The 14,568-nt window shown below is 41.2% G+C and overlaps 1 protein-coding gene across 5 annotated transcripts in view; it reads right to left on the bottom strand.

Moving 5' to 3' along the window:
- The window catches only part of DNM2 (dynamin 2), a 106,173-nt gene that overhangs the window by 22,760 nt on the left and 68,845 nt on the right, over positions 1-14,568 (bottom strand). For 2 of the 5 annotated variants that reach the window (XM_063449497.1, XM_063449493.1), the window contains exons 12-18: positions 12,755-12,825; positions 10,759-10,785; positions 8,904-8,955; positions 8,078-8,089; positions 5,114-5,227; positions 2,276-2,385; positions 84-195 (exon numbers count right to left, since the gene is read on the bottom strand). In XM_063449497.1, the coding sequence (XP_063305567.1) occupies positions 84-195; positions 2,276-2,385; positions 5,114-5,227; positions 8,078-8,089; positions 8,904-8,955; positions 10,759-10,785; positions 12,755-12,825 (498 nt within the window). The remainder of the gene's footprint in view (positions 1-83; positions 196-2,275; positions 2,386-5,113; positions 5,228-8,077; positions 8,090-8,903; positions 8,956-10,758; positions 10,786-12,754; positions 12,826-14,568) is intronic. The other 3 variants (XM_063449494.1, XM_063449495.1, XM_063449498.1) reach the window with 3 other exon arrangements.

Here is a 14,568-nt window from a genome sequence, read left to right as displayed (position 1 = left end):
ATCCCTCCATTTACTTGACAAGATACAGGTAACATACCGGAGGCACACATGGCTAAACAGAGAATCATTATGGTTTCAGTCACCTGGTCTTTTTCAGGGTACACTCCTGCCCGGAGGAATGATGCTTTCCAGCTGTCTACGTCTTCCTGGGTATCGCAGGCCAGCTCAATCTGCCGTAGGTCTTTATACACGTTCCTGGATCCAGGAGCAGACATAGAAAAGGTTTTGCAAGCTAAGGAGATGCATATAAACAAAAGACTCCCCCTCCAAAACCTATAGTGAGTAGGATTTAGAACCCACTGGATAAGATTTAGATGGAGTTAAGAACCTTTATAGAAATACATTTTCACAGCAAACAAAAGTCAACTGACTCATCTAAGTGTCCCTGAATGTACTTCTCAAATTTCTCTTCCTGTCTTTACAGATAACCCTCCTGATCAACCATAAATATACGGTCTGCACATTATAAAATTTATCTTATTATGTCTTAGTAAGCAGACCTCGAGTCATTTTTTTAGCTTATTCTTTGAACAATTTGTGCTGTGCGATCTTTCAAAATTAATCTCTTAAGAACTGGGCACAATATTCTATCTGGGCTTTGAAAACAGAATCAACAACTCATTTTCCAATAACTAACCATTTCCATAATATTCCCAAGTATTTAGCAATTTCTTAAAAGGACACTATAGACACCAAAACTACTACAGCTTAATGTCTGTCCCTGCAGGATTTTCACAGAAAAAGCAGTGTTTACATTGCTGCCTATTAAAACCTCCAGTGGCATTTACTTAGCCGTTGAATGCTCCCCATAGAGATGCATTGATTCGATGCTGATTGGCGCTGCGTTTTGTTGTGCATGTGCAGTTACCTCCTGAAGCTTTCCTATGGGAAAGCATTGGATTGGCTGAGATCTTCAAGACTGATTATCCCAGCCATGAAGGCAGGGCCAGCCGCAGCAAGACGGTAGAAAAGGTTGCATCGATGCAATGGGGGCCGGAACCTACATAGTTACTTTAACACTATACTCTCTGGAATCCTTTTTAGCATTCCTGACACCAGTGTTTCTTTAAAAGAACACTATAGGGTCAGGAACACAAACATGTATTCCTGACCCTATACTGTTAAAACAACCATCAAGCCCCCCCTGCCCCACCCTGCTCCCCTAATTATAGTAAAAGTCTTACTTTTATTGCAGTCTGCTGCTGCTGGCTCAGCCCCTGATCTGCCTGCTTGGCTGACATCACAAGTGATTCTCTCAGCCAATCACAATACTTTCACATTGGATTGTCTGAGCTTGTCAAGGAGGCAGTTCAGGGGCAAACCCAGCACAAGTCAGATACAGCCCTGGCCAATCAGCATTTCCACATAGTGATGCATTGAATCAATGTATCTCTACGAGGAAAGTTCAGTGTCTCGGCTCATTGAAGTGGTCTGGGTGCTGTACCAGACAGCCACTGGGCGCTTCCGGAATCGAAATGGACCTTTGGCCCGTTCTATCACGCTGGACATCCTTACGCTCTGCATGAGGACCTCCAGCATCAGATTTTCCCCAAAGGAAAGCATTAAATAACATTTTCCTATGGGGAGGTCTAATGCGCGTGCGCACATTTCCACGCATGCGCATTAGGTCTCCCCTGCCGAGGGATATGGGTGCTGGATTCAGGTAATTGGCTGAAGGGGTTTTAACCCCTTTTGGCCCTGTGGGAGGGGGGGTTGGGGAAACCTATTAAACCTATAGTGCCAGGAAAACGGCTTTGTTTTAAGTTGCTTTAAGTTCAAGTGGACTTCTTAGGGTTAAATTCGAAATTCACATTGAATGCTCAGTTTAGTGTATGACTAATCCGTGCTTAGTGAATAATTGCCATTTTCTGGGCGCAATGCTTTTGCAATTCTTGATACTGAATCTGTGAGTTCATAAACTCTCCATTAATTACACTAGAATATCTAAAGGAAACACCAGGCAGCTTGCAAAGTTGTGCTGGTGTGTTTTTAACCTGTTCAGCCAGTTTGGGCTGCAAAATGAGTAATAACTGTCAGTTCATCACAATTCACAATTCAGTGAATAATTCCCAATAGCTTATCTTCCTATTAAACCAAAAAGATTCACTGCGTAGTAGAAAATTATTACTTTTAAGCAAATTACTTGCTTTCTGAATTAAATACCAACTATCATGGTACCATTCAGCGTTTGTAATATAATACACTCAGTAGATAATTGGCACAGCCTACCCCCTTGGTAGCTCTCAGACAGGTCATGGAAGCGCTGGATGCTTACCGCTGCTCTGTGTTAAAGATGGCAAAGATGTGCTTCGTAGACATAAATCCCTTTTCTATATCTCTAATCTTCAAGTTGTCGAGTGGTAACATGTACTTCTTCTCTTTCTCCTGCAGGGGGCAATAAAGAGCACAGTCTGATATGATGTAGGGAGAGTACCTATAGATACTAGGCTTTCCATACCAGTCACCTTCGTTACCAACACAGTCACTATTACCGTTTTGTGTGCACAAGACAGCAAAGGCAGTCACCTCTCTGAGGGGCCTATAATTACAAAAACTCTGGTACCAGTGAATATGCCTTAACACAAACAAGATTAAACTAACCTGTGACAAAAAAAAAAAAAAAAAAAAAAAAATCGGCCATGTTCCCAGCTAGGCTATTTGGCATAAAATGTACGTTATAGTAAATGGCCTTGAGACACACGTCAATCTAGTTTCTGAAACCATTTTTGAAACACTAGAATAGCACAGTTCAGTGGTTCGTACTCTGGCTAGCAACGGTTCAAACCTCAAAGTAAAAGGTTTTCTCCCCAGACGGGCCAAATCAGCCTTTCTTTAGAAGTAGATAAAATGAGTGCCACTGCTTGGTTATAAGTTTTACTGCCCTCAGACAAAATCTAAAGAACACGTATAAGGGATCGTCCATGTGAAAAACAAAACTACAGACTTTATGTATGGCATTGTTTATCCTTTAGGAAAGCACCACACACAATTAAAGGACCCATTCATTCTTGTGATGTTAAAACGTACCACTTCCACCGAAGAGCTGTTCTTGTAATGACTACACTGTCTGTAATATTTATTCACATTAATTCTATTTTCTAACTTCAAAGAGTGTCTCACTATTTTCACAAACGTGACTAACTAGATTTAATGTCTTAATGCCTGCCTGTGTTGTCTCCACTCTGCACTTATGAAAGGCTCCCAAATGTATGCCATGTAGGCAAAGCTAGTCTATATTTCTACAAAGTGGATGGTTTGTTCAGGATTAGGGAAATAATAGTCCATGAAACAGTACCATATCTGTAAAACTTCCAGAACATATTGTACATTCTATGGACAGCATCCGACAAATAAAGAAAACACAGAAGACGGCAAAATGAACGTGTAACAGTATAGACGATAAAATAGTCACGAACATTCCTAGTCTCTGGATTGCCGTGTTGGCATTCACCAAAATGACCATCCTAGGACGGAAGGAGAGTAAGGGGTTAAAGGAAGAGAGCGTGAGCTTGGGACAGAGATGCAACATCTGGAACAGTTTAAGTGTCTGGGAGGATTTTTTGGCCCAAGTCTGCGCTCCTTCCACATGGTGGGCGCTGAATGCAGAGCCCCCAGCCCCTAGCCCCTTAACCCCTCCTCTCCAACTTCCTGCAAAGCCACAACTGTGCTCCCGAGGCTCAGAGCATTCACTGCCACGTCACAGCAAACTGGATATCCCCGAGCTCAGACTGCCGGTCCTCCCTTGTGCACTACTCGGTCGGAGAATGAACCCCGGATGCTGCAGAAATACCCCCTGCCGGTAAGCAATAGCTTGATTTACAGGAGGGTAAAAATCAAGACAGACGTATGGGTTAACCCTTGACAAGACAACCTGGGAAGGACCACAAAGACAGAGGAAACCTGTCGAGGTGAGATCAAAGAAGGAAAAGTCGGGAATTTGGTGGTGGACATAGTCAGAGGAGGTATCAGCTGTATAATAAGGCAATAAGCGTGATGGTAAGGAAGCCAATAGTATGCATTGGGGAGGATGCTTTAAAATTAGCATTTTTTTACTGAATGGAAGCTTTATATTAAGGTTTAGAATTAGGAAAATGTTGCTTGCACCTCAGGATACACTGGGAGCAACATTAAGCCAATGAGGGCCAATTGCCCTGGACTATGTGCTTGGAGGGTAATATTAGAGAAGTCCCTTTGGAGCTCTCAGGAGAAACACGATGTGTGCAAGGGATGTTATGGAGATTATCTTATGAGAAGGGTTTAAACACGGTAACTAAATAAATAAAAACCTCCAAACTTTGATTTTAAAACACTGTAATTGGCAGGGGGTGGTGATGACTCTCTGATAACTATACAATTACAGATACTATACTCCAGCTGAAATGAATAATGGAGTCCGAAGGATTGTGAAGATATCGGTCTGTGATGGGAGGCTGGAACTGATGGAGAAGGATCCTGAAAGATTTTTCCAAAATGGCTGGCCCAGTTCTCCCAGTGTTCAGACTACGTGTTCGTTGGACAGAACCTGAACAGTAGTCTACACACTGGTTAAACTGGGACGGACAGCGGCAAAGATCAACACTGCAAGCTCTCTTGCACGCAAACATTAACAAAAATAAAAAGAACACCAACGTTGGAATGAGAAGGCTAAACTGTAAGCATGCTATGAGCCAGATGTGTGCAAGGGTTAAGTATGCAGAGGTCACATCTCTGTTGCAAGCTGTATGGCCATTAAATTATAATCTACTCGCCTTACCGTAAAATGCACCCTCGCTACAACTAAATAACACCCCCTGGCCCCCGCATGCATTTTCAAAAACCGCTTCCTTCCTTACGTCTACTTACATAAGTCGTACAGTTTTACAGATTCCTTTCGCCAACCCCCTTAGAGTAACCTCTCTCACCTTCTCTTCTATATTTTCTTTTGCCTGCTCCCCCACCCTTTATTCCCAACTTCCTCCTCCTCTCCATAAGTTTTTCCATATGTTGGACCGAGTTGTATGGATAGACTGTTTCTGTGTACGTTTCTTGGCAAATACGGTTTTTACTGTCCTTCCCACATTCATGGAAATAAAAAAAAAGTTAAAAAATAAATAAAATGTTGTAAATATCTTACCTCATCGTCTTTGTACCAGGACAAGGACTCTGCTGTAAGCACAAACCAATATTCTTTTGATCCTCCTTTCATGATGCTAATGTTATTTATCGTTAACCAGCCTCTCCGGATGACCTGCAAGGAGACAAAAGGGGGGGAGAAAGGTGGAAGATGGGGGAAGACAAAAAGGAGCAACACACACAGGAGCCACCACTGCTAAATACATTTTGCAGAAAGCAAAGCTATCCAAAGATGTCGAGTTCTTGATTTATTCTGCCACAAGTACCAATGTTACGGCCAAATGAGCTTTTTCCTCGAGATATTGCAACTTCCCTTTTACACAGGACTGCTTGTAATAGACGTGGCAGGAGACATGCTCTCAGCCAAGTGTTCAGGGAAGATTGATCCTCTCTTCACTATGGATCATTATGGGTTTTATGGAACGTGCGATTGTCAGATTTCTAATTTTAGGTAATAGAGACAAATGAAGGGGATATGCATTAAAAAAGTTAATCCAGCAAAAAAAATAAATATATTGTGTTTTCAGGAAAAGCTTGAGGTCCCTCCTCCCTCCCCATGTTCCCCCTCCTCTCTCCCCCAACATAGGAGAGGGAGCAACCACTTTACCTTTTTTCCTGCGCCGAGGCAAAGTTCTCTCTCAGCCCAATCTTTCTCTGCTGATGTCATCCCCCCTGGTCAGGGAGGTGGGCTGAAGAAAGGACATGGGTGGCACGCTGTGTGTGTTGGACACCAATTTTGCACAGAATTAACATTAGCCAACATGGAACTTTGTTCTGGGTTGGCTAATGATGCTGCGGGAGATGCGTTACACCTGCGGCAGGCAAGTCATTAATCTCTATGTGCACTATTTCATAGCGAAACGATGAACATACAGACTCCAGGCACCGCGATCACTTCAGTGGTCATGTGCCAGGAGTAACCCTTTATTTCCCTCCCTCTTCCCTCTACAATACCCACTCTAAAGATTCCTGCACAGGAAGCAGCTGTGGGGTTAGGAGAATTTACTCTATAACGGAAGACAGCTCAGTATCTGCTATATGTCAACATTAGCAAGTCATGTCTGTTATTCCCTCCTTTTCTAATGGGGACTGATCCGCTATTTGCAAAAAGTGTCCTACAGATAAGGATATAGATTACATTTAAAATGTATTTAATGGATCTGGAGGGCCAAGTATAAAAGCTTTACACTGCCAACGCTGTTAGACAAATGGATACGTAGTCCATATGTAGGATGGCTTAGAAACATGAAAAACTAATTCAACATCAGCATTTCCAAAGGAAGAAGTTATTACAGTATGATCCTGCCAAAAGAAAATTAAACTCAGCAACTCTTCGAGAAGCTAATCAACTCACATAGTCTAAAATATTAATCTCGCACACAAAGTAGATATACATGAACACAAACCATGAAAGTTATTGTGGAGGAAAAAAAGGATTGAAAACCCCTCCCACCTGAAGTCAGTGGATAGTCAATTTATTGTTAGACACAGATCTGCACACCAGGTAAGCCATAAAATTAGCTTTTCTCATAGAAATCTTGTATTTCCAGTGCTGTTGCTACTGTAAGGGATTCTGGGTGGGTTTATGCAAATGAGTTAAACAAAGAACCACCTTTAAGCCTCATTATTCCATTTTCAACATGGATTCCTTGGAGTATGTGTCTGCTGTATACAACGGGCTGTGCAAAACAACTCAGGAAGAGATGCAAAGCCAGGTAGATATCCACTCTAACCACTAAAAGCACTGCAAATGGTGTGTGCAGATCTGTGTTTAACAATGTATTTAATATATATACACTTATTATATACTTTATTTCTTATACATACATACATACACTGTGTGCGAGGTTAATATTTTAAAACTAGCCGAGATGAATATATATAACATGTATATATATTATTTTCTGATTTGTCAGAATTCAAAGTGAATTTCAAATTTTAGGACAGAATTGCTTCGGTCTTGAGTTTGAGATAATTAGCATTTTGGCGAATAACTCATTTTCTCTTGTGAAGCGTGACTTACATATCACTTTTCAGTGAGAATAATATACTACTTTAAGAAGCTGATCTGACAAATTTGCAGTGAACAACTAGTGACGAATTCTGATAGGGAACGTACAGGCTTTGTACAGAAGTTGCCCCTTACAGAAACTCAGAAATTGTTTACATGTGCAATTAAACACATTTAGAACACACATCCTATTCTGCAGGCACTGAATTAGTAATCAGGGGACCATGCCCTAAACCCCTGCCCCCCCAAAAAACACACAACCTCCCCCCCTTACCAATAACAGAACAGATACAAACCACGGTCATAGATCGAGCGTCGGTGTCTTTTGTGGAGGGGGGAGGGAGGGGGAATAGTGAGCAGGCAGGGATTTGAAGAAAAAAAAAATTCAGAAGAGATCTGTAGCAGACTGCTTTTGAAAACCCCTAAACCAGTGCTAGGTTTATAGCCAAACTTGTGTACAACAACATTCAGTAAGAGCGTGGGGATTAATTCTTAACAGTCAGTGAGAGAGGGGGAGGGATACAAATAAAGCTTCAAAACTTTGAATCTTGTTATACCCTACACCAGACATGACCAAATGCCAGAGAAGCTGTGTGTTAAAGGCTGATTGAAGTTATGATCAAATACAACTACCTAAAGTCACCGAAAGGAAACCAGACTTCCGCAAAGACGTCCAACTGACACAAACTGCAACAATTTGTGATGTGATTTAACAACTATCCTAAACACAGATTCTTTGGTTGAGTTATAGCAGTCATTGTTTTAAAAAGATTACTGGACAGAAAAAATAAATGCATTATAAAATTGAATCTACAGCATTTTAGCTTTTATCAAAACACCACGTTTTGAGGACTAAAAAAAAAGGGTAAATTAAAATCTATGAATGTCTTTGCTAAAAGTTGCTTTAATTTTTGTGACCAAACTATTGGTTACTCACATTTAGCAGGTACTTACCAAAATCTCTCCCTGAATACAGATTAAGGAGTGGCAAGATTAAGGTAATGCAGAAGGATACAGGAGAGGAGGAGGACATTATTTGGGGAGAGGGATTTTATGACCAAAATAAGAAAACAAACGTTAAGGGGTGGGCGTGGAGGGGAGGGGATGGGAGAAAAAAAAATGGATGGTAAAGAGCAAACATGAAATGAAAGAGAAGCAGAAATGGAAGAAGGGACAAAAATTACATGCAATTAATAAAACAGTTAATATTAAAATTCCCCATTAACACTTGAGATGCCAGATGGGTTAGATATAACCTCGTGCTAAGCAATCTTTCTGGCGCTCAAAGGCGTTAAAACCCAATACAGAGGAAAAAAAGAGTCGGTTGCAAATGAATTCCAATACATGCCAATTTAATTATTAAAAAGCATGCTGTGCGGAGAATGCAGCGTGGCTTTAAGAGCTTCTGTAACAGAATGTCAGTGACAGGAGAGAAGAGGAGCGAAAGAATATGCCATAGATCTAAAATTCACAGGCCTTCTGATCATATGAAAGGATTCTAGAGGATGTTGAGGCACTATATCTATTGCCCAGGATTTGCTATCAATCAAAGGACGGGAATTAAGAAAGCAGGATAATACAAGCGGTTCTAGATCCCACTTAACCTGCCGGTTGTTCTTATTGTATCCAGGGCTTGTCCAGTACCTTGCACAACTAAAGATCTGGCTAGTAGCGTTAGAACATCAGTGACTGACAAATGATAGGAACTAAGCAAGGACTTTATGCTAGGTGAGAGGGAGGTAAGTGTCACAGGAGACCAGAGGGTCTAAGGAGGGTTTACCTGGTTAGGAATGGCTCTCTTCTTGTTAAGCTGTGTGCTCCTCTGTTGTGCACTAGAAAAAGAAAGGAGGTACACACTCAGGCTCTGTTCTAGATCACATAACCCTGCTGTATACTGTAACTGGAAGGAGAACAAGGAGGTACACACTCAGGCTATGTTCTAGATCACATAACCCTGCTGTATACTGTAACTGGAAGGAGAACAAGGAGGTACACACTCAGGCTCTGTTCTAGATCACATAACCCTGCTGTATACTGTAACTGGAAGGAGAACAAGGAGGTACACACTCAGGCTCTGTTCTAGATCACCTAACCCCGCTGTATACTGTAACTGGAAGGAGAACAAGGAGGTACACACTCAGGCTCTGTTCTAGATCACATAACCCTGCTGTATACTGTAACTGGAAGGAGAACAAGGAGGTACACACTCAGGCTCTGTTCTAGATCACATAACCCTGCTGTATACTGTAACTGGAAGGAGAACAAGGAGGTACACACTCAGGCTCTGTTCTAGATCACATAACCCTGCTGTATACTGTAACTGGAAGGAGAACAAGGAGGTACACACTCAGGCTCTGTTCTAGATCACATAACCCTGCTGTATACTGTAACTGGAAGGAGAACAAGGAGGTACACACTCAGGCTATGTTCTAGATCACATAACCCTGCTGTATACTGTAACTGGAAGGAGAACAAGGAGGTACACACTCAGGCTCTGTTCTAGATCACATAACCCTGCTGTATACTGTAACTGGAAGGAGAACAAGGAGGTACACACTCAGGCTCTGTTCTAGATCACATAACCCTGCTGTATACAGTAACTGGAAGGAGAACAAGGAGGTACACACTCAGGCTCTGTTCTAGATCACATAACCCTGCTGTATACTGTAACTGGAAGGAGAACAAGGAGGTACACACTCAGGCTCTGTTCTAGATCACCTAACCCCGCTGTATACTGTAACTGGAAGGAGAACAAGGAGGTACACACTCAGGCTCTGTTCTAGATCACATAACCCTGCTGTATACTGTAACTGGAAGGAGAACAAGGAGGTACACACTCAGGCTATGTTCTAGATCACATAACCCTGCTGTATACTGTAACTGGAAGGAGAACAAGGAGGTACACACTCAGGCTCTGTTCTAGACCACATAACCCTGCTGTATACTGTAACTGGAAGGAGAACAGGGAGGTACACACTCAGGCTCTGTTCTAGATCACATAACCCTGCTGTATACTGTAACTAGAAGGAGAACAAGGAGGTACACACTCAGGCTCTGTTCTAGACCACATAACCCTGCTGTATACTGTAACTGGAAGGAGAACAAGGAGGTACACACTCAGGCTCTGTTCTAGATTACATAACCCTGCTGTATACTGTAACTGGAAGGAGAACAAGGAGGTACACACTCAGGCTCTGTTCTAGATTACATAACCCTGCTGTATACTGTAACTGGAAGGAGAACAAGGAGGTACACACTCAGGCTCTGTTCTAGATCACCTAACCCCGCTGTATACTGTAACTGGAAGGAAAACAAGGAGGTACACACTCAGGCTCTGTTCTAGATCATTTACCCCTGCTGTATACTGTAACTGGAAGGAGAACAAGGAGGTGAACTATCAGGATTTACTCTAGATCACAAACAATCTGTTCAATATTATACGTGGATTAAAAATAAGAAGACACACTCTCAGGCTCTCTTTCTAGGTCACGCACACCATGCTGGATATTACAATTGGATGTAGAATGAGGTACACGTTCAGACACCGTTCTAGGACCACAAACACCACTGTATATTGGAACTGGAACTAACATTTGTTTGGAACACAATGACAGTAGACAATAGACAATACCCACCCTGGTATAAGCTGCTCTGTGAAACAGCTGGGATGTGAGAGAATGGGAGAGCGAGAGGTGATCGAGGACGAAGTGATACAGAGAGAGAGAGTGCAGGTCAGAAGCAACAGCAAGAATAAAAACACAGGAGAGAAATTACCGAAATAGGAACAAACTGCGAAAAGGAAGACAATGTGAGATGAGACGCACCAGGTGAAGCAAAGAGCCAGTGGGAGAAAGGAATGAAAACGCATGCATGTGGAGAGATATTAATGAAGCGGAGTTAACAACAAAAAAAAACACAACACCAGCGTCAGAGTTTTCAGCCTGGGTATGCAAGACAAGTCACGAGCAACCCAAATACAAACGTCTCAGGACCAACACAAGCGGTTCAGCTCACTCCAACGCACAAGCGAGTGATGGCTAATCTTTGGCACTTTAAGAGAACAGGAGCTCCACAGATTACCAATCAGTGAGTTTGCTTGCACAGTAAGCACACAGGGGGTGGATAGATCTTTCTTTCCACCATTGCCTGTGTTCCATCTTAAGAGCAATGAAAAAGTGTGCCAAGGGCATTTTAACACCTTGTAACAGGTATCAGTTACACTAAGACACTGGCTAACATCAAAACATTCCATAACGATCTCCATACTATAAATGCATTGTCTATCCAGTTCTATGAAATCTCTATTAAGATTTTTTTTTTATTATGTGAACATTATGTTATTGGGTAAGAACCTGAGCAGGCACAATAAGTCAGCTCTGTAGTCAGACATAAAAAGAGAGAGAGGGGGAGATCGGCTTCTTCACCGCTGGTCTGTTAATGTTTGTATGGGAATTACTTGTTGTCAAATAGCCCAGATGTATCATTGTAAGCCCTGTGGAATAAGTTGGCACTGTATCAATGCCAATAATAATATTATATAATCTGACCCTTCTGTTTAAATCTTCCTAATCCTGGGGAGAAAACCTTGATAGGCGTTAAATGCTTACTCTTCTTCAAAGCTGGCTAATGACAACCCAATGACGCTGTAGGAAGTGGAGTTACAATTCCTGCAGCAGAGGGGTTAAACGCCACATGTGCGGCAGTTCAAAGCAAAATGTTGCACAATCTGACTCCAGCCACCATGACTACTTCAAATCACTGATGTGGTGATAGGGCTAACCAAGGTAAGTGGGCAAAGCATTGCAAAACGGTTTACCCCATTGCCAGGGAACAGTGATATGGTTCTTCAACCGCGACAGCGAGCTACACTGGTAATGATGCTTGGAAAAACCCTTTAAGAGCGTTTCATAAACTAAATTTAAAGCCATTTGAGTGCCTGACATGCATCTCAGATTGATCTCAGTGGACCAATTCAAATATGAAACGAAATGTACGTGAGGAACTTCGATGAACTTTGTTAAACTGTTCATCTTGTTGGATGTTGAGACATTGGAGCCAACTGATGGGATCAAGTTCAATGTGAAGAATCGTGAGTCCATTAGGGTTCATCTCCTCTTTGACATTTACTCTACAGAGTCTACAGGACTACTACAAAGTTAATCTCTGGCTCTACCCCTGCTGTGGACTATATCATTCACTGTAAATGTACTACGTTCCAGGCACAGGGTCAGGCACATGGGGGATTTATTTAAATTCTGGGTCTACTAATCCAGTTTGCCCCATGTAAGCTCTTTTCTTGTTCTTTTCTACCCACGATATTTACAAACAACATTTCCTATAATTCTTAGCGTCCATGAACTAAAAGGTTATTTTAGGGAACTTAGATTCTTCCCACCATGTTTACACACTGTCAATATCATGCCAAATCACGTTCATGATTGTATCTCATGTTACCTGTAGTTCTCCGTCTGGGCTATCCAGTTTGTAAGGAAAATGTATTTATTTTCTGGCATGCTCGCCCAAAGCACTAAGGTTATAACTTTGTTACATACATTTCCATGCAGTCAGATTTTAGAACCCCCTGTAGCCAGGAGCATCCTATGGTCGCACTCTGCGTTGTTATTAACTTACTTGGCAAACCCAATAAAATCCTCGTGGTTAGTGTTTATGTAAGACAGCTCGATATCGATTAGCAGGAGGATCTGGGGATAAAGAGAGTGTTAGAAAGGAAATGATTAAATTGGATTGATACACAGCAATAGATAGCAGCTAAATGATGAAATATATACATATAAGCCAAATAATCATTAGTGGAATATACAGCATTTAATAAACACAGCCCTTATCACGTGCCTATTTGCAGTAGGATGCTAGTGATGTCATTTTAACCAGACTAATGCTGAAGTAGCTGCTGCCCTTTTCTTTTTTCTTTTTTGAGAGCACCGACTAATAAATAAGCAAAAATTAGAAAATACGGTCTCAAAAGGGATAAATCATTTCTCAATTTTCTTTGTACTTGGACTCTCTAAGCATTAAAAAACACTTTAGTTTATTGAAGCAGTTTTGGTGTATAGATTAGGTTCCTGCAGTCTCACTGCTCGATTCTCTGACATTTAGGAGTTAAATCACTTTGTTAATGCAGCCCTAGCCACACCTCCAGTGGCTGAGATCCACACCCTCCCTAAACACTTCCTGAAAGAGAGTCTAATTTTGTACCTTGCTTTATTGCAAAGTCTGTTTACTTTTAATTTATTCTGTATCTCCTGCTCTGTTTATAAATTGCTAGTGCATGCAAGAGGCTCCTGTGTGATGACTAATGTTCAATTAACAGAGTAGGAGGAACAAACTTTTAAAGTAATCACACTGTGCTGTAAGAGCTGATCCACGGTGGCTGTGTGAGTTACAGTCATGGGAGGTGAAACTAGGGCTGATGTATATGGCCAAAGGATCCTGTGATAGACTGAAGCTAGTTTCCATTTTACATAAACTTAAATTTAACAAAGAATCTATTTCCTTTCAAATCTTAATAAATGGGTCATTATATTAAAAACATGTGTTGCTGTGACAGTTGTCCTTTAACTTCTAAATGGCAGAGAATTAAACAATGAGAATGTAGGCACATGATTTACAAGCTAAATCCATTTCATGAAGTTGTTTTGGTGCTGAAGGTATCCCTACTATCACAGGAAATGATTTTTTTTACAATGGCTCAAATACATCCTTGAACATGCTTTCAATTTTATTATGACTGAATGCCCAGATAAAGATAATCTTGAAAAAAGTGGATTAAATAAATATAAATTAAAAAAGAAAAACAACCCCCACCCCCCCAAGAAACAAACAGTTTTTGATGCAGGTTCTGATAACAATGTAACTGATTTGAGTTACACCAATCCATAAAATTAACCCATAATACCAAGTTGCTAAAAACATACTACCAGAAATCTGTTTTGTGTGTTCTGAAAACTCATGTGTAAATGTATTTTCATGGCAGCATTTATAAACTATAAAAACAAACATTGTTTAACAGACAGTGGCAAACTGAAATGAATGGAAGTTTAAGTAAAAAAAAAAATCAATAAATCACAAATTCCTATCAGTTTTAATAAGTTATTAATATCAGAAACGTGCACACAGAGGGTTGGCATACTGAACCATCCCTCCACTGTGTTTTTGGGTAGCAACCGTGATTAAAAATTGTATCACACACTGTATGTACAACCTCTAAATCTACATATACACCAAAGGTTCTTTCTTGCACATTACATCCGAGCCATGTACTCAAACTCAGGTTGCAAAATGGACTGCTAAACAACATGTCAGTGCATCAAAGGGATACTATAGACACGGTAACTGCTTCATCTCATTGACATGGTGCCATCCTTCCATTCAGCGTCACACCGTTTTTTAAATGCTAATTGACAGTCCCCAGCAACCCAACCCCT

This window comes from Pelobates fuscus, chromosome 3, assembly GCF_036172605.1.
Source record: "Pelobates fuscus isolate aPelFus1 chromosome 3, aPelFus1.pri, whole genome shotgun sequence".
In the NCBI taxonomy this organism is placed as follows: domain Eukaryota; kingdom Metazoa; phylum Chordata; class Amphibia; order Anura; family Pelobatidae; genus Pelobates; species Pelobates fuscus.
Note: the sequence above shows the minus strand (reverse complement) of the source record. Positions and strands in the feature narration are given on the sequence as shown.